This window comes from Puma concolor, chromosome D4 (assembly GCF_028749965.1).
Source record: "Puma concolor isolate L17-30 chromosome D4, mPumCon1.1.hap2, whole genome shotgun sequence".
Lineage (NCBI taxonomy): Eukaryota > Metazoa > Chordata > Mammalia > Carnivora > Felidae > Puma > Puma concolor.
In genome coordinates this window covers 39,087,869-39,111,950 of record NC_141679.1, presented here as the reverse complement: position 1 = coordinate 39,111,950, position 24,082 = coordinate 39,087,869, and the positions used below count along the sequence as shown (strand labels likewise).

At 36.7% G+C, this 24,082-nt stretch overlaps 1 protein-coding gene across 13 annotated transcripts in view; it reads left to right on the top strand.

Moving 5' to 3' along the window:
* MPDZ (multiple PDZ domain crumbs cell polarity complex component) overlaps nt 1-24,082 on the top strand; it is a 163,601-nt gene that overhangs the window by 45,248 nt on the left and 94,271 nt on the right. For all 13 annotated transcript variants that reach the window (XM_086685295.1, XM_086685305.1, XM_086685302.1 and 10 more), the window contains exons 4-10: nt 7,549-7,758; nt 8,384-8,523; nt 9,152-9,365; nt 10,088-10,216; nt 12,861-13,067; nt 15,717-15,831; nt 16,182-16,270. In XM_086685295.1, the coding sequence (XP_086541421.1) occupies nt 7,549-7,758; nt 8,384-8,523; nt 9,152-9,365; nt 10,088-10,216; nt 12,861-13,067; nt 15,717-15,831; nt 16,182-16,270 (1,104 nt within the window). The remainder of the gene's footprint in view (nt 1-7,548; nt 7,759-8,383; nt 8,524-9,151; nt 9,366-10,087; nt 10,217-12,860; nt 13,068-15,716; nt 15,832-16,181; nt 16,271-24,082) is intronic.

The window sequence follows — 24,082 nt, the reverse complement described above, 5'->3', positions numbered from 1 at the left end:
GTGTTTCTGAACTCTATGTTGTATTCCAGTTTTTTCAAATAATTTTATTATATTTTAAATGCAATCTTTTTTTAAAGCTTTTGATTTTCTAATTGTTTTTTCTTTTCTAGGAATATAGTTTCTTTTTTATATTGATTCTATCAAATTTATTTAGAATTTTGTTCAGATCTTTTATATCCTAACTGATCCCCCCCCCCCCCCCATTCTATTAGTTACTGGGAGAGATGTGTTATAATCTCTAATTAGGACTTGGATTTGTCTGTTTCTCATCTGGATTCTGAGCCCTTGTGCCCTACGTGTTTTGAAGTTATATTTTTAGGTGACTGAGATTGTCTTATTTCTACTGAATTGACCCTTTATCTCTGTGAATCAGATAAATTACTGCCTTTGTCTCCAGTAATGCTTCTTGCCTTAAAGTCCACTTGCTTGGTACCAGTTTAGGTGTACCAGGCTTCTTCTGGTTGATGCATGTATGGTGGATCTTTCTATTTTCATCTTTATCTTTTTTATTATTAGTCATATCTTTGGTAAACAGCAGGCATTTTGTTTTATTGTGTTATACAGTGGGGCAATTGTAGTCATTTAATGTAATTATTGATAAATTTTTATTTTGATTCATTATTTTTTTCTCTTTGTCTTGTTTATTCATTTTTTTTTCCTTTTGGTATTAGTTCACTTTTAAAAATTTATAATTTAGTGTCTTTTGTTTTCTTTTTTGAGAGACAGAGTGCGAGACAGAGTGAGAGAGGGGGACACAGAACCCGAAGCAGGCTTCAGGCTGAGCTGTCGGCACAGAGCCTGACATGGGGCTTGAACTCATGAGCCATGAAATCATGACCTGAGCCATGAGATCAGGACAATTAAGCAACTGAGCCACCCAGGCGCCCCTAGTTCACTTTTTATTTCATCTTCTTCCTCTATTAGCATGCTATTTATACTTAATTTTATTATTCTTTTAGTGGTTACCCTAAAGATTAGAGTGAGCATCCTTGGCCTATTAGAGTCAACTTTTACAAAATCTTACAATAATTATAGATTCACAGGAGGTTTTCAATATAATAGAGAGGTCCTATATGTACTTCACCCAGTTATCTCCAGGGGTGATGTCTTGGTAATTACAGTAAAATATCAAAACCAAGAAACTGATAATGGTACAATGTGTGTCCATTTCTTCAGTCCATGTCATTCTCTGGCATACATTTGTGGAGCCACCATCGCAATCTAGATACTATTTCATCACCACAATGATCTCTCTGTGCTACTCCTTAAGAGTTATACCCTGTTCCCTTCCTGCCACCACCCCTGTCCTCTGGCAACTTTTTCCATCTTTATAATTTAACCATTTCAAGAATTTTATGAAAATATCATCATAATGTATGTGAGTGACCTTTTGAGATTGTCTCATGTTTTTCATTACTCATGACACTCTTGTGATCTATCCAAGTTGTTGTGTATATTAATATTTTATTCTTTTTTGTTGTTTAGTATTATTTGCTGGTAGGGGTACACCTCTTGAGAGACATTTTGTTTGTTTCTAGGTTTTTACTCTTGTAGATAAAGCTTCTGTGAGCATTGCATACATGTTTTTGTGTGAATGTTAAGTATTAATTTCTATATAATAAATGCCTAAGGGTGTAATTGCCATGTTGTATGGTAAATGCATGTTTAGTTTTTTTTCAGAAACTGCCTAACTCTTTGCCAGTGGGGCTGTACCATTTCACATTCCTGCCAGCAATGTGGGAGAAATCCATTTTCTCCACATTCTTACCAGCACTTGGTTTTACCACTATTATTTATTCAGTCATTCTGATAGATATAGAGTGATAGTATTTGTGCTTTTAATTTGCATTTCCAGGATGGATAATAATGCTGAACATATTTTATGTTCCCATTTGCCATCCACACAACTTTTTGGTGAAATGTCTTTCTTTGTTCGTTTTCTACTTGGATCTTTTTTAATATTGAGTTTTCCTTTTTTAAGCCAGACCTGAGTCCTTTGTCAGATATATTACCCTGAAGTTATTTTGATTTTATTTTAATTGGAACTTTTACTACTTCTTGGAAAATGAAAGGAGCTTAGTACAGTTCAACCTCATGTACCCTACTCGTGTCTTTTATGTAATTGACATGTACTTTCATTCTACTTATATTTAAAACTCCACAAATTTTATTTATTGTTTTAAGATATTACCATTGATTTACTCATATTTTTATTTTCATTTATTTATTTTATTTTAAGTATATTTATTTATTTTGAGAGAGAGAGTGTATGTGTGCACAAGCTGGGGAGGGGCAGAGAGAGAGAGAATGAGAGAGAAAGAATCCTAAGCATGAACCATGAGATCATGATCTGAGCTGAAATCCAGAATTGGATGCCTAACTGACTGAGCCACCCAGGAGCCCCTATTTTTATTTTATTTTATTTTATTGTATTGTATTATATTGTATTGTATTTGAGAGAGAGAGACAGACAGACAGACAGACATTGTGTGAGCAGGGGAGAAGGGCAGAGGGAGAGAGAGAAAGAATCCCAAGCATACTCCACACTCAGCATGAGCCCAATGTGGGGCTTGATCCCACGAACCTGGGATCATAACCTGAGCCAAAGTCCAGAGTCGGTCATTCAACTGGACTGAGCCACCCAGACACCCCTACTCACATTTTTAAAACTTGTTTTTGTGTGTGTGTGTGTTCTTCAGTCTTTTGTGCTAATGTAAGGAAATTCCATGAGGGGTCTTTATTAATTCTAAGAATTTACTTGTGAATTTCTTTGGTACAGTTCTGAAGCAACACTGTGTGTGAGTATGTGTGTAGGGAAGGTGTTCTGAAAATGCTCAGGTGACCTTTTTTCGTTGTTGTCATTTTGTACTTTTTTATTCTATTGTCTTCTGTTTTTCATTGATTAACTTGAAAAGTCAGCTGTCTGTTTTACTCTTCTCTGAAGATTAGGTTCTTTTTTGTTCTGGTGACTTTTAAGATCTCCCCTAGGTCTTGGCTTTCAGCAGTTTTACTATGACACTCTGTGGTAGTCTACCCCTGGGATGGACACCAATAATCCCTGCCATCTGGTGTTCATGTTTTTGTGTGATCTCTTCTCTTTGAGTGTGGGGTGGGTTTATTGATTTACTTCTGATGAATAGAATATGGCAGAAGTGGTTGTTTCTTTTTGACACCTTCAGAGTTGTTCTCACACACAGCTCTTTATATAAATTTTCTAATTGATCTCAGTGGAAGGGTTACTCTGATACAGCTATTTCCACAGGGTGGGCTTAATTATATATAGAACGAAAGAGAATTGTTTACTTTCCTGGCATGCTATTGTAGAAGAGCAGCTCTCTTAGCAACACCTCCAGATGAGTGGCTTGCTTTTCAGTAGTCCTGGAAGGCATAGTGACTAATGCTCAGAGCACAACTTATTTCTTCAGACATGTCCTGTGTGCCACCTGAAGGTGCAGTGTCACCTGGGGGGCAAATGTACATTTGTCAGAGTCCTTTTTAGAGCTGTTTTGCCAGTCATAATTTTTTTTGTAACTATGTGACTCCATTACATAACATAAAAGTTATGGCAAAAACTTTTTCCATGAACATTTACTTAAATTCTCTTGAAAGACTATGTAAATGAATTGAGAAAACAGTTGTTGGTAAATTTATTGGGTGTGATCAAACTGTAACATTCTGAAGAAAGATCTTCTAAACGTCGAGGTTTTTTAATGAAATGGTTTCTCAGGTGTCCAAACTCTTGCTCCATCTTAAAGGGACTGAAATTAAAAATAATGCCATATTACTTGAGTGCAGTTCATGCAGGAAAGAAGGTGGGGACCTCTCATGCATCAAGATACTTGTGAATGAATACATACATGCTTTGGATCAAAATGCTTTCCAAGTTATATATTTGTCCTTTGTTATGATTTCTGCTCAGTCTGACATTTTGAGATAACTCAACCAATTCCTGTTCTGACTGCATCTTATAAGAGGACTTCACCTGTACTTCTAAAAACTGAGAGGTGTTTCATCCTGCCTTTTTACAAAGACTTTGACAACCTTTTCAATTGACTGATTTACATAACCTTCATTTTAAGTTATGTTTTAGGTATTAGCACTAATTAAAATCCATAAATTAGGTTAATCCGTCTATTTACTAAGAACACAAAAGGACCTTTTAGATTGAAATACTCAGCCAGAACTTAAACAGAGAACAGTTAATTACTTGGTGACTCTTGCTCGTTTACTAGCAACTTACATAAATTATACAGATTGTTTATCTGTATATAAAAATCACCAGATAGTTGTGTTTTCTTCTGTTTATTTTATATTTATAAACCAAGATGGGAGTCAAGCTTTTTTATTAAACATTTATGCTGTGTCTGCTATGAACAGGTCTGTCAAGGCAAGTAAGATCCATTCCTGTTTTTCAAGATTATATATAGTTCAGAAAGCCATTTTATTAAACAGTTATAGCAGAGTTGAAAGGTGTGTTTGTGCTTTCTCCTATGAATGCAAATCTGCACATTTAAAAACAACTCTTTTGTATAATGATATAATTAGGTTATAGTTTTTAAATATGTGATCTCTTTAACCCTTGCTCTTATATTTACATAGACTTCAAGGGCCAAGAGGAGTTTGGAACAGTTAGTGACATTGGTTAAACCTTTAGCAAATTTGGAGAAAACAATTGATATTCAGTACTTTTAAATGATTCTCATAGTGTTGTACTTTTCTGGTCCTGTAATTTCACTCTTAGAGTGCCTTCATACGTGGTCTTCTATGATATCAGAGCTTCTGTTTCACCAGTCAACTTCATATAGATAAACTCTCTGTTCTTGGAATGTGATTTGTTCATTCTGGCTTACCGTAGCAGAAGTCCAAATATTTTTCTCCTGTGCAAACATACCATAGGCATTAGATCTTGGTGTGTGGGATCCTCAGCCTGTCACAGAAATCATTATGCCATCTGCTTCAACCTGAGCGGTGTACCTTCTGCTGGCAGACTCTATTGAAGTTGCCATGGTTGAGGATTAAAAAAAATCAAGTTTGGCATAAGGATCTTGCTTTTGAAAAAAATATTAATTGATAATGCCTGCTGTATATTGTAAAATGACCATTTGAAAGATTTCCTAAAAGCCTCTTCTAAACACATTGATCTTTTTTTTGGTTTTTAACCCATGATTGTAGATAGCCAATATAATGTTTGGATTATTGGTAACTTTGTTCACTTACTGAATCTTCTGTTCAATTTTAACGATAGGTAACAAACTCTTAGGCATGGATTGGTGATGTGTTGTAAAATATTTTGATTGCTCTGTCAATGTAAACTCTTTACCGAATGTCTTATTTCTGGAAATGATACCTCAAATGACTGTTTGCTATATGTATAATTTTTTTTAATGTTTATTTATTTTTAAGAGACAGAGAGACAGAGTGTGAGCAGGGAAGGGGCAGAGAGAGAGGGAAACACAGAATCCGAAGCAGGCTTAAGGCTCTGGGCTGTCAGCACAGAGCCCGACGCAGTGTTTGAACCCATGAACTGTGAGATCATGACCTGAGCTGAAGTCGGATGCTTAACCAACTGAGCCACCCAGGCGCTCCTGTTTGTGATATGTATAATAGAAACATAGGAACACTGTGATGAAAAAAAATCTAGGTCACAGTCAACTTATTAGATGTGTGACTTTGTGTAACTATGTCATCTGTAAAATGGAAATAATGACAGTTGGGTTGTTGGGGAGATGAGATCAGAGTAGATCCCTAAAAAGGTGAACATTCTGCAAATGTGTATTGAATGCCAACTCTGTAAGGCACTCTTCTAGAGAATGAGGGTATAATAGAGAATAAAATACTCAAATTCCTCCACTGGCAAATTCTTCATTCTAGTCCGTCCCCACCAGATGGGATGGAAGGTCTATGACAACAGGGTGCATCCAGGTGGTAATAAGTGCCATGGAGAAAAACAGGGCGGGGTAGGCTCATGGAGCCTAATGATGGGCTGCTCTCTTGGATAGCATTGTCAGGGAGAGCTTCTCTGGGGTGAAGTTGAGCACATCTCAATGAAATAAAGAAATAAGCATGTCGATACTTGCGGAAGGATGTATGTGGCTGATAGAAGGAGCAGGTTGGCAGTCTGAGGAACCATGAAGGGGTCAGTATAGCTGGAGCCTGGCAGGTGAGAGACACAGTGCAAGAGATGAGTTCAGAGACAATATCCATAAAGCATCATTGATGTACTCTTTCTGATAAATAATTGTGGGTACAAATTTACATTAGAGACACCCTACAGAAATAGGAAATTATTTAGCCTTAACTGGTGCTCTTTATAACAGGTGTATACAAGTAATTATAGAGTGCTTTTCCAAAATGGAATTATCTTTTTTGTCACTGTTGTTACTTATGTGATTGTACCTGGAGTTAGCCAAACTGTGAGGTTTGAGGGCATAATCCTCTAGACTTCCACCTCTGTTCAAGACTTGACACCAACAACAAAGAGTTAAGATCTAACTATGGAGTTAGAGGGAAGAATCCACAAAAGACCATCCTCATTTCTGAGATGAGCTGAAAGTCCTGGATCTTCCTCAGACCATCTCCAAGTTTAATAATTCAGTAGAAGGGCCTACGGAACTTTCTGGAAACTGTTATATGCAAGCTTATGGTCCATTATAAAGAAAGGGTATGGGTAAAAAACATTAGCCAAAGGAAGACATAGTACAGGCTGAGAGGATTTCAAAATCCTAAGCTTCCATAAACGTTTCTTTTCCCAAATTGGTAGGCAACCAGTATGCATGGAGTATTGCCAACCCAGGAACCTTGCCTGATTTCGGTGTTCAGACATTTAATTACGGTATCATTTCATAGGCATAATTGATCGCCTATGTGTTGAACTTTGTGTCAGTGTGGAGTGATATCTTGTAGCTTTGGAGCCCCCCATGAAGAGCAAGAAGACCCTGCTATCATTCTGGGAAGTCCATGGGTTTAGCGGTTACTTCCTAGGAGCTGAGGATGAAAGTCAGACCTGTCTTTGGGAAAGGACAAATTTCATTACTACATATATTGTTCTAAATAGAATTCAAGAATGTAGAAGGTAAATGGTGCCCTGGAATCCCCTCTCAGGGACAACTGTTATATTGGTTGGTGTATAATCTTCCAGATGTTCAATACAAATGTAAACATCTTTTTGAATGTACATTGTATCGTACTATGCACATTGTTTGATAACTAGCCTTTTTCACAAGTTTGTATATGAACGTATGAGTGTGTGTGTGTGTGTGTGTGTGTGTGTGTGTGTGTGTGTGTTTTAATGATACCTTCAACACTGGAGGTAGTTTTTAAAAATTGTCCCATCTAATAAACAATACTGCATTTAGCTTCCTTTTACACACATCTTTGTGTATTATTCTCATTTTGCGCTTGAAATTAATTTCTTGAAATAGAGTTGCTGATTGAAAGGGTACAATACTGAAATTATATATGTAACTTCATTATTACCCTCTTGGGATATTTCCTATGAAATAGTTTATGGAATGTCAAAATTGTTAATAATCTCCTTATTGCTCCTAGGTAAACATTGCAACTTCGGCAATTTCAAATGTTGAATATGCCCACATTCCACATCTCAGCCCAGCTGTAATTCCTACTCTGCAAAATGATTTATTTTTATCATCATCAAATAATGGGAATCTGGAAGCATTTACAGGATCTGGTACTCCACACATCAATGGAAAACCTGCTTGTGATGACTTTGATCAACTAATCAAAAATATGGCCCAGGTAAGAACATTTCTTCCTGTTAGTTATGATAGAACAGTGCAGTCAGGTCCTGGATAATTGGAAGAATATGCTTGTTTATATTAACATTATATAGATATAAACATGTATTATTAAATGTATTTATGAAGACATAACATTTGAAAAAATTGAAATGGAAAAAAAGTGGATTTTGCGTCAGTTTGGATGGTTCAGAGATTTTTCTATTTCATTTTTCTTTATTTTTTTATTCTTCAGGGTCAAAATAAAATGTCTCATTGTAGGTGATGAGTGATAAAAGTTATCTGAGAAAATTCTTTGAAATTTCTGTTATTTTTTTTAATTTTTGTTTTAATGTTTATTTATTTTTGAGACAGAGAGAGACAGAGCATGAACAGGGGAGGGTCAGAGAGAGGGAGACACAGAATCTGAAACAGGCTCCAGGCTTTGAGCTGTCAGCACAGAGCCCGACGCGGGGCTCGAACTCACGGACCGTGAGATCATGACCTGAGCAAAGTCGGGCGCTTAACTGACTGAGCCACCCAGGCACCCCTCTGTTATTTTTTTTAAACAAAGTAATACCATTAATAAAATAGCTGAATAGAGTGATTGACTTTTAATTTGATTTCTCGCTTTGTTTCCTGAACAGGGTCGCCATGTAGAAGTTTTTGAACTCCTCAAACCTCCATGTGGGGGCCTTGGTTTTAGTGTTGTGGGACTTAGGAGTGAAAACCGGGGAGAACTGGGAATATTCGTGCAGGAGATTCAAGAGGGCAGTGTGGCTCACAGGTGAGACTCTCATGGTATCTTCTCTGTGTTTGATACCACATTCAGAAGGTAGAATATAGAGAAACAAAAATGAATCAAAACAGAAACAATCTGTTATTAACCAGTTGTTAGAATTCTTTAACACTGCTATGGTAAGCAAGTTATTTTAAGGGAGAATATCTTTTAAATACAGTCATAATCACTTTTTAGGAAGAAAAGGAAAATTTAAGCAGAACATTATTTTCATTATTATTAAAACGGCTCTTTTTGATTAGTTTAAAGGTTACTATATAGAAAAATATACAAATGACCCATGATTGCTTGAATTACATTTTTAGTAATATACTCAAAGCAACAACTAAATGTATACACCTTTGATTTTATTTGTTAGTAAATAGGAATATCTAAGATAAAACGTATAAGTTGAGTGAGTAGCTGTAAAGGTGGCTTTTAAATGGGAAGGGTTGATTAAGGATGGACCGGCTGGAGCCAAAACTTATATTTTTGAAAGTAAAATTGTAGGGAAAAGCTTAAAAAGTGTGGACATTAGAAAACTGGATTAAAAATAACCTGAGAATATATGCCAAATAAGCTTTCCTTTTCTTGCGAGCTGTCAGGTATCTTTTACCCCTTTTTTCCTTCTTGCTAGAGATGGAAGATTGAAGGAAACTGATCAGATCCTTGCCATCAATGGACAGGCACTTGATCAGACAATTACACATCAGCAGGCTATCAGCATCCTGCAGAAAGCCAAAGATAATGTCCAGCTAGTTATTGCCAGAGGCTCATTGCCTCAGTTCATCAGCCCCATAGTTTCCCGTTCTCCATCTGCGGCCAGCACAGTTTCTGCTCACTCTAACCCGGTGAGTCCGTAAGATTTTTAAAAGGGACAGAACATATTTTTCCATTCTTGTTGGTTGTCTATAGACCTACCTTTGTGTAGGTCCTATGTAGTTCGTGAGTTTTTCCCTTTTTATGCTTTTATCTCTCCCTAGCTTGGAAAGTTGTTATTTAAGTCTATGTCTTCTAAATCAACTTTAACCTTTCTTTGTGTGATTCTTTCAGTTGACTGACTGCATTCCTCAAAAAAAAAAAATTATTTCTTCAACAAATCAGACTCTATCTGTAGGCAGATACAGTCTTGATTTTGCTTTGTAAATTACAGAATTATACTGTTAGTGGTAGCTGTCAGTGACTTCAAGGGAATCTTGTAATTTGAAATTCTCTGAGTCAAGATTTTACAGAAGATAATCTTAGCAGGTGATGATTTCTCCTTGATCTTTTCCTTTTTTTAGAAGTTCTAGAAAGGATCTTGCAAATCAGTGCCTATCTTCAACTGATTAAATGCGGTCACTGTAAAGATGTATTGATAATTTCAAGAATGATTATATCAGTAGCAGTTACAATGTGTTGAAAGGGAAGTATACTAAATAAAAGGGACATTGTTCAGGCTTATTATTATGTCTGAACTCCGTTATTTAATATTAATCACAAAATAATATTCACAGAAATCTCAACTGTAATAGAACTTTTAGTTTCCACAGATTTTTTTTTTTTCAAATTCATACAGAAGTTTTGTTTTCAGGTTCACTGGCAGCATGTAGAAACTATTGAATTGGTGAATGATGGGTCTGGACTAGGGTTTGGCATTGTCGGAGGAAAAGCAACTGGTGTGATAGTAAAAACCATTCTACCTGGAGGAGTAGCTGACCAGGTAAGCTATTCCAACAGGTATCTTATGCCATTTTATCAAATTGTATTTATAAAAAAAATATTAAAAAATATATATAAAAAATATAAAAAAAATAAAAAAAATATATAAAAAATTTTTTTTACAATTTTATCAAATTGTATTTATTTATTTTTTCATTCATTCATTCATTCATTCTAAGATACAGACATTGAGTGGGGGAGGGGCAGAGAGAGATTGGGGGAGAAAGAATCCCAAGCAGTTTCCACACTGCCAGCAGTGGAGCCCAGTGTGGACTCACAGTGTGAGATCATCACCTTAGCTGAAACCGAGAGCCAGACACGTAAGTAATGGAGCCACCCAGGCACCCCTATGCCTTCATCATTTATATTTTGTGTTAGAAGAAACTTTGGCTTTACATAATGTCAAAGAAGCTGAATGAGAATCTTCTGTTTTGCTGGGCATTTTCTAAAGTGTTTTCTTAGATTTGGGAGAAATACTTTTGAAAAGGGACATTGATCTTAAGTTACAGTTTTAGGCAGTGATCTTAAGACTCTTGTAGAACCACAGATTAAAGTCCAGGTTATGGTTTTGATCCTTGTAGAGGTAGCTACCTTTTATTTTACAATCATGTATCCTATTTATAAACCTAGTTAGCTGCTGTATAGCCACAAGGTATTATGGAAAGAAGAATACTTTATTACTGAGAGAAAAAACAAGATTCAACTTGTCCCTTTAGTGATGGGTCACTTGTGTCTTCTTTGTAAAAGCACAGCCTATTTTTAATCTCTCGGAGTAGTTGGTTAAAAAGCATTGCCGGGGCGCCTGGGTGGCGCAGTCGGTTAAGCGTCCGACTTCAGCCAGGTCACGATCTCGCGGTCTGTGAGTTCGAGCCCTGCATCGGGCTCTGGGCTGATGGCTCAGAGCCTGGAGCCTGTTTCTGATTGTGTGTCTCCCTCTCTCTCTGCCCCTCCCCCGTTCATGCTCTGTCTCTCTCTGTCCCAAAAAAATAAATAAACGTTAAAAAAAAAAAAAAAAAAAAAAAATTAAAAAAAAAAAAAAAAAAAGCATTGCCGTTTATGCTATGTGACATTGCTGGAATATATGAGAGAAAAAATGGAAAGTTATTATGATTGATATATTTTAAAAAAAATTTTTAATGTTTATTTTTGAGAGAGAGTCAGAGTATGAGTGGCGGAGGGGCAGAGAGAGAGGATGACATAGAATCTGAAGCAGGCTCCAGGCTCCGAGCCATCGGCACAGAGCCTGATGCAGGGCTCAAACTCACGAACCGTGAGATCATGACCTGAGCTGAAGTCGGATGCTCAACCAACTGAGCCACCCAGGCACCCCTGATTTATATTTTAATTTGAGAATTTCTAGCGTCAGAAACTTTTGCTGTTGTTATAACATTTTGTTTATAAATTTGTTTGTTTTTCCATGTGTATTTGAACTTAAACTAGGAAGGCAATTCATCAGATATTTCTCATATTCATATATACAAGGCTTGTTTAATGGCAGCTGTATCAGTAGAAGTATTAGCAGTAACACAATAATGTGCATATTTTCTTCCTTTTAGCTCTTAGCCAGCATGTACAGTATTGAATGAAATTTCCCTAGGTGACTGGCTTGCAGTAAATTAAGCTTTATCTTCAGTGTAGAATTGCCCCGTCCAACAGTATAGCCACATGTAGCTACTTGCTACTTGTAAAACTGAAATTTAAATTAATTAAAATTAAATAAAATGACAAATTCAGCTTTTCAGTTGGACTAGCCACATTTCAAGTACTCTGTAACCACATGTCACTAGTTACTGCCATACTGGATGATGCTGTCATAGAAGAAAGTTCTAGTATGGAGATAATAAGTCTGCTTTTTTTACTCCCCTTATCCATCTAAATTTTCATCTCATAAGGATTTCATCTGCAAATGATTTTTTTAGGGATATTTTTAATTGAAAACACAAGACAAAAAATTGTAGTATTAATTCAGTGCTTTCTTGTGTTCTGTACTATATTTTTTGAGTAATATGTATTTGCATAGTGACTTGGGCTTCATCTTTGCTTAGTGGCATTTTCTTCTTTTTCTGTTTCTCAAAAAATTTTCAAAAGGCTTCATATTTTCTTGCATCTGGTGGGTAGCCATCGAAGTGATAAGCTCTTATCAACTATTGGTTTAGGGAATATTTGTGAATTTCAGTTACTTATATCACATTGAATAACATTAAGATGCTTCAAAAGGCAGTTAAAATAACAACCACATGTTTAATATTCCATGATTGGTAATTCACATGACTGCTATTTTTACATTATTCTCTTTCCCTCGTTTGGGATCTCTCTGATGAAATTAAAATATTAATATCCTGGGGGCCTGGTTGGCACAGTCAGTTAAGCCTCTGACTCTTGATCTCTGCTCAGGTCATGATCTCATGGTTTGTGAGTTGAAGCCCCTCGTTGGGCTCTGCGCTGACGGCACTGAGCCTGCTTGGGATTCTGTTTCTCTTTCTCTCTGCCCCTCCCCAGCTTGTGTTCTCTCTCTCTCTCTCTCTCTCTCTCTCTCCCCCCCCCTCTCTCCCTCTCTCTCCCTCCCTCCCTCTCTCAATATAAATAAATAAACTTAAGAAAATTAAAAAAAATCAATATCCTGATTGACCGATCTCTTTATTCAGCATGGGCGATTATGCAGTGGGGACCACATTTTAAAGATTGGTGACACTGATCTGGCAGGAATGAGCAGTGAGCAAGTAGCACAAGTGCTCAGGCAGTGTGGAAATAGGGTCAAACTGGTGATTGCAAGAGGTGCCATAGAAGAAGCAGCAGCACCTGCCTCTGTGGGCATCACCCTTTCCTCATCCCCATCTACGCCAGAAATGCGGGTAAGTAGGTGGAAACATTAGGAGGAAAGTCGCAGGCACTAGCATTTAGATGGTGATGTTTAGAAACTAGTCTTAATGATATTCACATGTTAGTGCTAAAGAATGTAAATTCAAGTGTAACTGTGTTTCAGCACCAATACCTTATTAATTAGGAATAATGTGTAACAGATGAAAAATAGGTTTCTTTAAAAAATTCTAGATTACTGTTTTACATAGTAAATGTTTACATGAAATGTAATGTTACATGAAATGTTTACAGAAATGTTTCGTGTGCTTTCTCTAAGCAGCACATTTATGAGGATAATCTTTTGAAATAATGGACTAAATTTTAAATAATTATTTGCTACTGATAACTAAAATGTTTAACTCTATCTGTCTCTTAACTAGAAGGCTCTAGTTAGGTGAGCTGGGAGTTCCAGTCATTCTCCTTCAACACCTTTCCTTTTTTTTTTTTTTTTTTATTTTTTTATTTAAAAAAATTTTTTTTTCAACGTTTATTTATTTTTGGGACAGAGAGAGACAGAGCATGAAGGGGGGAAGGGCAGAGAGAGAGGGAGACACAGAATCTGAAGCAGGCTCCAGGCTCTGAGCCATCAGCCCAGAGCCTGACGCGGGGCTCGAACTCCCGGACCGCGAGATCGTGACCTGGCTGAAGTCGGACGCTTAACCGACTGCGCCACCCAGGCGCCCCAACAACAGCTTTCCTTTTAGTGACTTTGGATGTGGGGAGGAGTAGGGGTGGGAGTATCAACAAAATAATTTTATCCCCAAATCTCTTAAATATTTGAGAAAATAATTACACCCAATTTCTAGATAAGCTTTATAGCAAATGCAAGTGCTACATTCCTTTCTGGTAGATCTAAAAACATCAATGATTTTTTTTTTTCCTGTTAAAGTTTTTTCTAATTAGTTGCTACAGATTCTTTTTTTAATATCCTAACCTCCTCCACAAGCCCTTTAAAACTTTATTAGAACACTTGAAATTTCCATGATTCTGTTGTTTTTAGGATTGAGTTAGTTGCTATTTTTTGCAGAGAGAAAGAAGTAAAGAAAGAAAGCTTGTGTATGAAAGTATTTAAATCACATTCTTTTGTGGTAAACAAAACATTTTATTCAGCAATATATAAATGAATGCAATACCGAAAACCACTTGATGTAATTGAAAGCTTAGAAAAATATCTATTCTGTGCATATCATCATTTCTGAAGCTTGTGCCCCTTTTAAAACCATTCGATAGTCAAATTGCCACCCTCTAAAATAGCACTCGCATAAGTCTTATTAAAAATAGAAAACACATTTGTTTCAATTGAAGCAGATTTCATCCTGTCATTTTCTTGTAATTATCTAAACTTTAAACTTTTGCTAAGTTTGCACAGATAATTATGTGCAATGAAAAAAATAAATCAAACTTTACTATAAAATTATATCTCATTTAGATGGACTATCAGTGAGATACAGAGTTTGCTTAAAGAAAATCAAAACCATTACCAGCTCACTGCAACGTGTATGGGCATTCGAACCCATAACCTTCGTTCCGTTACGATCTTTGTAGGATTCTCTGGGGACTCTGCTGGAACCACACAAGTATGTAATGCCAGTAGCTTGTTGGTGACTTACCACTCTAGTCCGCCAGTGCTTAATTCAGAAAACCACGCCCTTCAGTCCAATATATAATTAATAACAACTCTACATGTTAGAGAAACTTGCTTTCAGCTGTCATTTCAGGAACGAAGATCAATGCAGAAAGGCATACTTTTCTTACAAAGAGCTTTTTATGTTAAAGTCTGAATTTATAAAACAAATACAGTAACAATTTTAAATAGCTTTGTTGCATTTCCCTGGCTTTCAAAATAATCTTCAGTCTATTAATAAAATACCTGGAAGATAGATTAACTCATATTCATGGTACTAGAATCAACTATCAACTTAAGATCATAGCAGCAACAACTTAGTGGACACTGTGGCTCCTACATTCTCCTAAGGATTTTACATGCTGCAAGGCATTTTAAGAGCCTTGGTTTTGCAGCCAGCTTATCTGCATTTGAATTCTGCCTCTACCAGATTGCTTGCTGCTTGTCTTTGGTAAGGTTTATGTTCCTCAGTTTCCCCAGAGAAGAATTTATCAATTGTACCTAACCTCATAGGCTTGTTCTAAGGAGTAAATTAACTAAGACAAGTCAAGTGTCTGTTACATAGAAACCGCTCAGTAAATGTTAGCTGGGCTTATTATTCTTATTCCTGATAGACAGTTGAGCCAAGCGATGCTTAGAAAAGTTCAGTGGCAAAACTGGATTTGAACTTGTTGACCTGAATTCAAAATATGAGTTCTTTCAATTGTGGAAATGAATATAAACCATCCCTAAAAATACAATTTGTTAATAACAGACTATTTGATTTACACACAAATAATTATGTATTTCTCTGATAAGGGGGTGTTCACCCTTACTGCTGACATTCCTTTTGAGTAAAAATGTAATGGACAGTTCATGTTGCCAACATTGAAGAAGTAGTCCCTGCTATAATTCTCTAGCAGAGTTATTTGCCATCTAATTACATTGTATTATTCTTAAATAAAGGTTGTTGCTTTTTGAGTTTATCTTGTTTGTTTACATGTCTAATTGCTCTATTTGTTTACCAATTTTATTTTAGGTTGATGCTTCTACTCAGAAAAGTGAAGAAAGTGAGACATTTGATGTAGAACTCACTAAAAATGTCCAAGGACTAGGAATTACCATTGCTGGTTACATTGGTGATAAGAAATTAGGTAGTTTTAAACACTTTTTTTTTTCTACCTGAGAATTGCCTCTCATATCTTTTCTTTGTCTTATGAAACATTGAATCAACATTATTATGTATTTTCAGATTGTTGGATAAACTGATTGAAAACTTCCTTAGGAATAATTCATTGTAGGAAACTCGGATACTGTATTTGACAGACAAAATCATTGTCATATTTTCTAGCCTAAGTCTCTGTTGGTTTTGCTTGTGTGGCTTGTTGATTTATAATTATTCATAATTAGGACTTTATATTTGGAGAATGAAGGATGTATAGTTTTTGAGTGTGCTTTGTAAATAGTAAAAAATAAAATCTAAAAACCCTATTTCTAATCTTAGAGCCTTCAGGAATCTTTGTAAAGAGCATTACAAAGAGCAGTGCTGTTGAACATGATGGAAGAATCCAAATTGGAGACCAAATTATAGCAGTAAGTAACACATTTAATAAGAGCTTTGTTAATTTTCATGGTTGAGAAGTGCATTCTCATAGTTTACTCAGTTTTGGGAACTACTGTTAGCTCCATACTAATTTAAGCTTTTTGGTAATTTGAGGCTATCATTACAAATACCCGTTTTGTTATTTTGTGAAAGTAAGAGCATTGGATAGAAGCTTCACTGATCTCAAGTCTAAATATTAGAATAATTTCTGATATATCTGATTCCTAGTTGTAATGAACTTGTTACAGTAATATCACACTTTAGTTGTTGACACGTTAAAGGTAAAGACCAGACATCATAATCTTTAGTGTAGTTGAATCTGAATTTTGGGATGAGTGCTTTTTTTTTTTTTTTTTTTCAACGTTTTTTATTTATTTTTGGGACAGAGAGAGACAGAGCATGAACGGGGGAGGGGCAGAGAGAGAGGGAGACACAGAATCGGAAACAGCCTCCAGGCTCCGAGCCATCAGCCCAGAGCCCGATGCGGGGCTCGAACTCACGGACCGCGAGATCGTGACCTGGCCGAAGTCGGACGCTTAACCGACTGCGCCACCCAGGCGCCCCTTTTTTTTTTTTTTTTTTTTTAATATCAACAGAATGATGGTGTTGTTGTTGGCTCCATGTCCAGGACTCTTTTAACTTTAGGAATATATAAGAATAAAAGAAATAGATCTAATCCCCTTAATCAGATCAAGCCCATCATATGGATATTGTCGTAACCTCAGTGTGTTTTGAGCCTATGGCTATTCAAGGCAGTGTACAAAAGAATACAACTTTCAGTTCAGTGTTCTGCACAAACTGGGCTACCCTAACTACTCCTCAGAACATAAGTCCAAGAGACCCTATATCAGGGGCTTCCTGGTCAGGTAAGTTTAGGAAAAACTGCATGTGATAGGGTCTCTTAGGGATTCATAAAGCACAGTGAAAAAATCTAAGACTCTGAGAATTTCTGCAATAGAGAAAATGCAGCTGTTTTACTTTGGGTTTTCCTAAGCTTTTGTAATCATAGACTCTTTCTTTCCTCAAACATACTTTGGAAGACATTTTGGAGTATACTGATTTATCTTAAAATGTATCTGTTTATATATAAGTCCCTGTTGTTCCCTTGGGATGTTAATATGTTAAGAAAGAAGAATGTTAAGATTCCTGTTCATAGCAGCATTATTCATGATAGCTAAGAGAGAAAGTAACCCAAATACCTGTCAATGGATGAACAGATAAACAAAATGTGTTATATAAATACAGTGGAATATTATTTAGTCTTATAAAGAAGGAAATTCTGTCACATCCTGCAACACGATTGAACCTTAAGGACATTATTCTAAGTGAAATAAGTCAGTCACCAAAAGACAAGTACTGTGTGTTTCCACTTATATGAGGTACCTAAAATAGTCACACTCAGAAATAGAATGGTCATTGCAAGATTTTGAATAGAGGGCCAATTGAGGAGCTGTTGTTTAATGGGTACAGAGTTTCAGTTTTGCAAAGTGAAAACATTCAGGAGATCTATTGTATGACACTGTGAATAAACTTAACACTACTGAACTGTGCATGTGAAAATGATTAAGATGCTAAATTGTTTTGTTTTGTGTTTTCTACCACAATTAAAAAAAAAAGAGGTGCCCTTATCTCTCTGCCTTTGCTTCTGCATTACAACTTCTTCTTGGGCTTCAAACTAAGCACACCTGTTCACTTCTTGAAACCTATTCTGAAGATGCAGTTGTGCTTGCCACTTAGGTTGGTTGGCTGTATCCTATGCATGAGTTTTAACCACTGTATTTTCTTTTTAACATAAAATGAAAATAAACTACTTTTTTTTTTTATTTTGGAGGAAAAGAGAGAGAGAGTGCACAGACATAGACCCCAAAAACCATATCCAATACTGAATTAAAAATTGAAAACATAGCTAATGTACTCTTTTTTCCCCCCAAGATACGTATTTTAATCCGTTAGAAAGCTGTTTTTAAAATGTTCAGTTACTTTTGAGAGAGAGAGCCTGTGAGAGTTGGAATTATACAATATGTGGTCCTTTGTGTTTCTTTTTTTTTAAATGTTTCTTTATTTTTGAGAGAGAGAAAGAGAGCGCAAGCAAGGGGGCCACAGAGAGAGAGGGAGACACAGAATCTGAAGCAGGCTCCAGGCTCTGAGCTGTCAGCACAGAGCCTGATACGGGGCTCGAACTCACAAACTGTGAGGTGGTGACCTGAGCCGAAGCTAGACGCTTAACCAACTGAGCCACTCAGGCGCCCCAACATGTGATCCTTTGTGATTGGTTTATACCGCCTAGCATGTTTTCATGGTTCATCCATGTTATAGCATGTATCAATTCTTCATTTGTTTTTATAGCTGAATAATATTTCATTGTAGGGATATACCACCTTTTATTTACCTATTTATCAGTTGATGGACATTTGGGTCATTTCTGCTTTTTGGCGGTTACGGACAATGCTGCCATGAACATTCATGTACAAATTTTTGTATGGATGTATGTTTTCATTTATCTTGGGTATATAATTAGGAGTGGAGTTGCTGGATCCCATGATAACTGTTTAGTAAGCTTCTTTCACCTACAAAATTGGGATAAGGAAACTTCCTGTGTGTAATTTTTAGGAAGACCAAATGAGTAATTAATATACCTGTAATTTAATTAACATAATTAATATACACTAGACATAGAAGTACCATTTTATTAATTAGGCAGATACTTCCTGAAAACCTGAAATGATTGCACATTTTAAAGAGTCTCACAATAGCTTCCCTCCAAACTTGTTGTCATTTTCATTCTTTTTTTTTTTATTTTTAATTTTTTTTTTTTTTCAACGTTTATTTATTTTTGGGACAAAGAGAGACAGAGCATGAACGGGGGAGGGGCAGAGAGAGAGGGAGACACAGAATCGGAAACAGGCTCCAGGCTCCGAGCCATCAGCCCAGAGCCTGACGCGGGGCTCGAACTCACGGACCGCGAGATCGTGACCTGGCTGAAGTCGGACGCTTAACCAACTGCGCCACCCAGGCGCCCCTGTCATTTTCATTCTTATAAAAGTGGAAATTCATATACGGTTTTGCTCACATAAGGTCAGTAATAAAGGACATTGTTGAGGAGAAAGTAGAAGCACCCTTCCTCTGTTTTCTTGCTTTCAATAAAATCACTTGTCTTCACTGTCATCAGTGTTCTGAGTTTTAATTTTTAGCAATCTGCTCTTCAAAGTTGCAAGCATCTCAGGCTCTAAAGAAACTTCCTGCAGTGCTTTTGCTCATGCATGAATTTTTGTGAATGTCGCCATCTTGTGGACTGTTGAGATGTTGGTGGTGGCATTCTTCACCCTGGTTGCGTTTTCACAACTGCAGTCTTTGCTTTTCAGTTTCTGTTTTGGCAACAGCTGTTTGAAGCTGTGCTATACTCTGTTTTTGTTTTGTAGTTGTTGAGGTGGTGAGAAAATTGAGAAATTGTTTCTTACTATTGTGAGGAAGTATTTTATAACATTAAACCAATTTTGCTATAAGATTCCTGTTTCACACATTGTGATCTGTTGACCCCTAGGGTTTCACTGTGACTATTACAGGGTAGGGAATAGAGCAGTTGACTCCATTTTATTCTGGTATATTGGTATTCCGTATAAGAATTATTTGATCAAGGGATTCTATTGTATTTTAAAAAGTTGACTAAACTTGTCATCTGATGAGATCATATACTCATTCCATTTAATTAATTAATTAATTAAATTTTAAATTATTTTTAGAGAGAGAGGGAGTGCAAATAGGGGTGGGGCGGGGGAGAGAGAGAGAGAGAGAGAGAGAGAGAGAGAATGAATGAATGAATGAATGAATCTTAGGCTCCCTGCCCAGCATGGAACGCAATGTGGGGTTTTAATCTCATGAATGTGAGATCATGACCTGAGCTGAAATCAAGAATCAGCCACTTAACTGACTCTGTCACCTAGGCATCTCATTCTTTTTAGATTGATATATAGAGGTCTTTGCTAAAAGCAATGTGGAATTATGATTGATTGGGGTTTTCAAGTTGTTTCAACTAGTGATTCTCTCCTGTAACTGTTCCTGCTGATTGTCGTGTCTGCCCTGTGCATTGTGAGGTTACTGGAGCTCTTCTCGAGGGAGCACATAGGCAGTTCTGTTGCTGTTGCGTGTAGTTCCGGTGCCCTGTGGTACCATTGGGTCTGAAGCCACGTCTTCACTCTGCCTGTGATAATGACAGACCACGGCCGCCCAGGGCCCTATTTTGGGCTCTGGTGACCTCATCTCATGTGTGTGATGAGTGTAATGATATTGAACAGAAACTGCTCTCGGGAAGGCCTGAGATTTTCATGTTGGTGAATCACTTCTTCCGTCTGTTAACAATACCAGCTTCTGGGTTCCTTCCCAGTGTAAAGTGCTCGGGCACTGTAATTTGGGGGAAATCGTACCCTTATTCCCATATAACAGATGAAGATACTGAGAAATTGGGACTGAAATCTAGTTCCATGATTATTCCATTACAGCAATTTCTTTTGTACTGGTACCATCTCTATCTAACATTTGGGTAAAAGGGGATATGGTTTTAAATTGAGGTCATCAAATTTTGAAAGTAAAGGAAGAATGCAGGTTTTGGTTTGTTTTTGTTTTTACCATACTTGAACTTTATTGCTATTGACAAAATAATGTGCATTTGATTTTTAAAAATGAAATTGAGCTTTGAAAGAGTTGAGCAATAAAAACCTATTATAGATGAAAAGTTGCAACCTAAGTGAGCCTCGAAGTTGAGATTTTTATGATTTTTTTCTTATTCTCTTTACTATCCTGGTGGTAAGTAACATGTTCATTTGTTTTTAGATTAATATTTGTCTTTGAGGTTTAAAGATCATAACATTGGAACATGGTTGAAGAACCTCATAGAAACCACTATTAGTATTTCAGAAAAATTCCACATATATTTAAATAGGATCATATTATATTTGCTTTACTTTTTTTTTTAAATTAATGTTTATTTGTTTTTGAGAGAAAGAGGGGCAAAGAGAGAGGGAGACATAGAATCTGAGGCAGGCTCCAGGCTCTGAGCTGTCAGCACAGAGCCGGAAGTGGGGCTCAAACTCCCAGACCACAAGATCATGACCTGAGCGGAAGTTGGACACTTAACCGAGTTAGCCACCCAGAGGCCCTTTTTTACCTTTTTTTTTTTTTACCTTTTTATTTTTTATTTTACTTAAAAACATACTTGGAAGGTATAGTCATCTCATCACATGTAGTTCTATTGTAATATATTTAAGTGGTACATATTCATGGATGGTTAATGTTTTTTACAGTTTTCTGCTGTTATAAACACCTGACATTACATACCACTTTTTATGTCTTTTACAGGCTGACTTGAAGCATCTGATTTTTCTCTAATACTGTTAGATTTGAATTTTACTTGTTCCTCAGCACTGGATCTTGTATGCCACTGTTTTCTTTCTTTAAATTTTAAATCTGATTAATCTCTCAATCAGCTAGAGTGTTTTGAGTAAATTTTATGGAAAGAGAATGTATTGGTAGGCTTGCCAAACCTTTTCTGTCTGAGAATCTCTTCTGCTGCCTTGGATAGTTTGGCTGGGAATAACAAAAACATTCCATAAGAGAAACTTAGGGGAGGTAATCTTAAACAACTTTTAAGATTTTGCAACATTCCTTTTTAATTTTTAATAGGGAAGGATTTTCCCTTTCCCTCTGGAAGAAATCTTATACAAGTATCATGGCTTACCTCATTCTCAGAGAATAAAATGCCCTATGGCCAATTAGAATCACTAAACACAGTCCCAGTTTAGTGACTGAAAATTTCTTCGGGCTCCTGGGTGACTCATTCGGTTGAATGTCCAACTCTTGATTTTGGCTCAAGTCATGATCCCAGGGTCATGGGACTGAGCCCCACGTTAGGCTCGGCACTGAGCGTGGAGCCTGCTTAAGGTTTTCTCTCTCTCTCTCTCTCTCTCCCTCTGCCCCTCTCCCCTACTTGTTCTCTCTCTCTAAACAAAAAACAGAAACAAACCAAACAACAACAAAAACCCACCCCCCCAAAAAAAAAGAAAGAAAGAAAAGAAAAGATAGAAAATTTCTCCTCCTAAGTAGTAATTGAATTTTAAACTACAGCCCTGGTGTAGCAGAAGCTTGCTCTGAAGTGATGGCTTACCTAGGGATAGAGAGTGTATGCTCCAGTTTATCTTTCCCTACCTAGCTATTCTTTTTTTCCCTCACCTTCTTATGGCAGGTTCTGCCCCTACCACCATAAAAGGTGAGAGAAGGAAGTGTAGGGAGGATAATCAGATACACTGTCCTTGACTCTTCTGCTGTAAGATGGTTTTGTGCCGAGTGAGCCTGGCAGATGCTTAAAACTGCTTCTTAAGAGTTCCTTCTTGGATTCTTAGGAGGTCCTAGATGGGTTCCTGAAGATGTTTGATTTAACTTCCCAAGACGGATGATGGAGTTTTCATCTGACTTTTCTTACCTTTGGCCTCTGGTTTCTCAGCAATCTACTCCACAGATTGTCTTTGGGGTACCATCATTCCCTAGGGGCACTCTTGGGTAGGTTTCAAAATGGCTTGAGCCTGACTTTCTCACGTGTGTGGCCTCCCTCAGGTCTATGCCCAAAGTCAGACATTTATCAACATAATAGCCATTTTTCTCTTGCTCCCCTGTCAAAGCGACTAAACAGCCTCTCCCTTGTCCTCCCGATGAAGTTAGACATAATCCACTGCATCCTTCCCTACTACCGGTGACTGATCTCTTCTGACTTGAGGCCAAGGGTGAAACATCTAAGTGGGTGGCTTGGGGACTTACAGTCATCTTCTGTCTTAAACAAACAAACAAACAAAACAAAAAAACAAACCTCTTTAATTTTTCCTGACCTGTAACAACCCACCTCTTCTATGCCGTAACTGTGTGTACATTTTCATCCTTACTACTTGGTTTAAATTTCTGCCTGGTGGGCCCGCTCATAGCTCGTTGTGGTACAGGATATAAATCATCTTAGCATCTCAACCATGATTTCCATTTTTACATATATCACACTAAATGTAAAACTCTTGATTTGTAATTTCTTTACCACAAATTCTCTGGATAACCTGCTCACTCTGTTGCCTAAATGCTGGCAGATTCTTTTTTCTTTTGACCTTTGGAATCCAAGAACTTTACCAGGATATGTCTAAGTGTTAGAATTTTGTTTGGTTTTGTTTTTTAAATTTGTTTTCTGGTTTTTCATGTACCTCTTTTCTTTGTAGACTAAGGTAAATTTTCCTAATCTCCTAATCATTTCTTTGCTTATTTTTTTTCCTCATTTATTCTCTTTTCCTTGTAATTCTTTTCATTTATATTGATTTTTAGATCAGCCTATATATGTCTTTAGTCTTTTCTGATAATTTTTTTGCTTATTCTTCTGAAATAGGGGAACATTGTATGCTCCTGCCTTCCATTACCTGGATGTTTTTGTAGTATTTAAAATCCTGTTGACCGCCCTCATTGTAACAACTTTCCTTTTCTTTTCTGGTAGATATTTGTTTTTTTTTTTCCTTTATAACTAAATCCATGTTTCCTTGAATGCAGTGAAATATGAATCCTTTTGAGGGAAGTTTCAGAAAACATCTTTTTTCCTGTTCACTACAGTAACAATTTCATTGAAAGATGTTTGTAATGATGCCTCAGTGCAAGCACCTTCTTTTGGACATGGTATCTTCCTCCATATCCTGTGACCTATCATCGTTCTTAGTAGGAATTGTGCTTGTACAAATGGGATTTGAGGTGGATTCTGCCAAAGATTGTGTTGGTTTTGTCCAGATGAT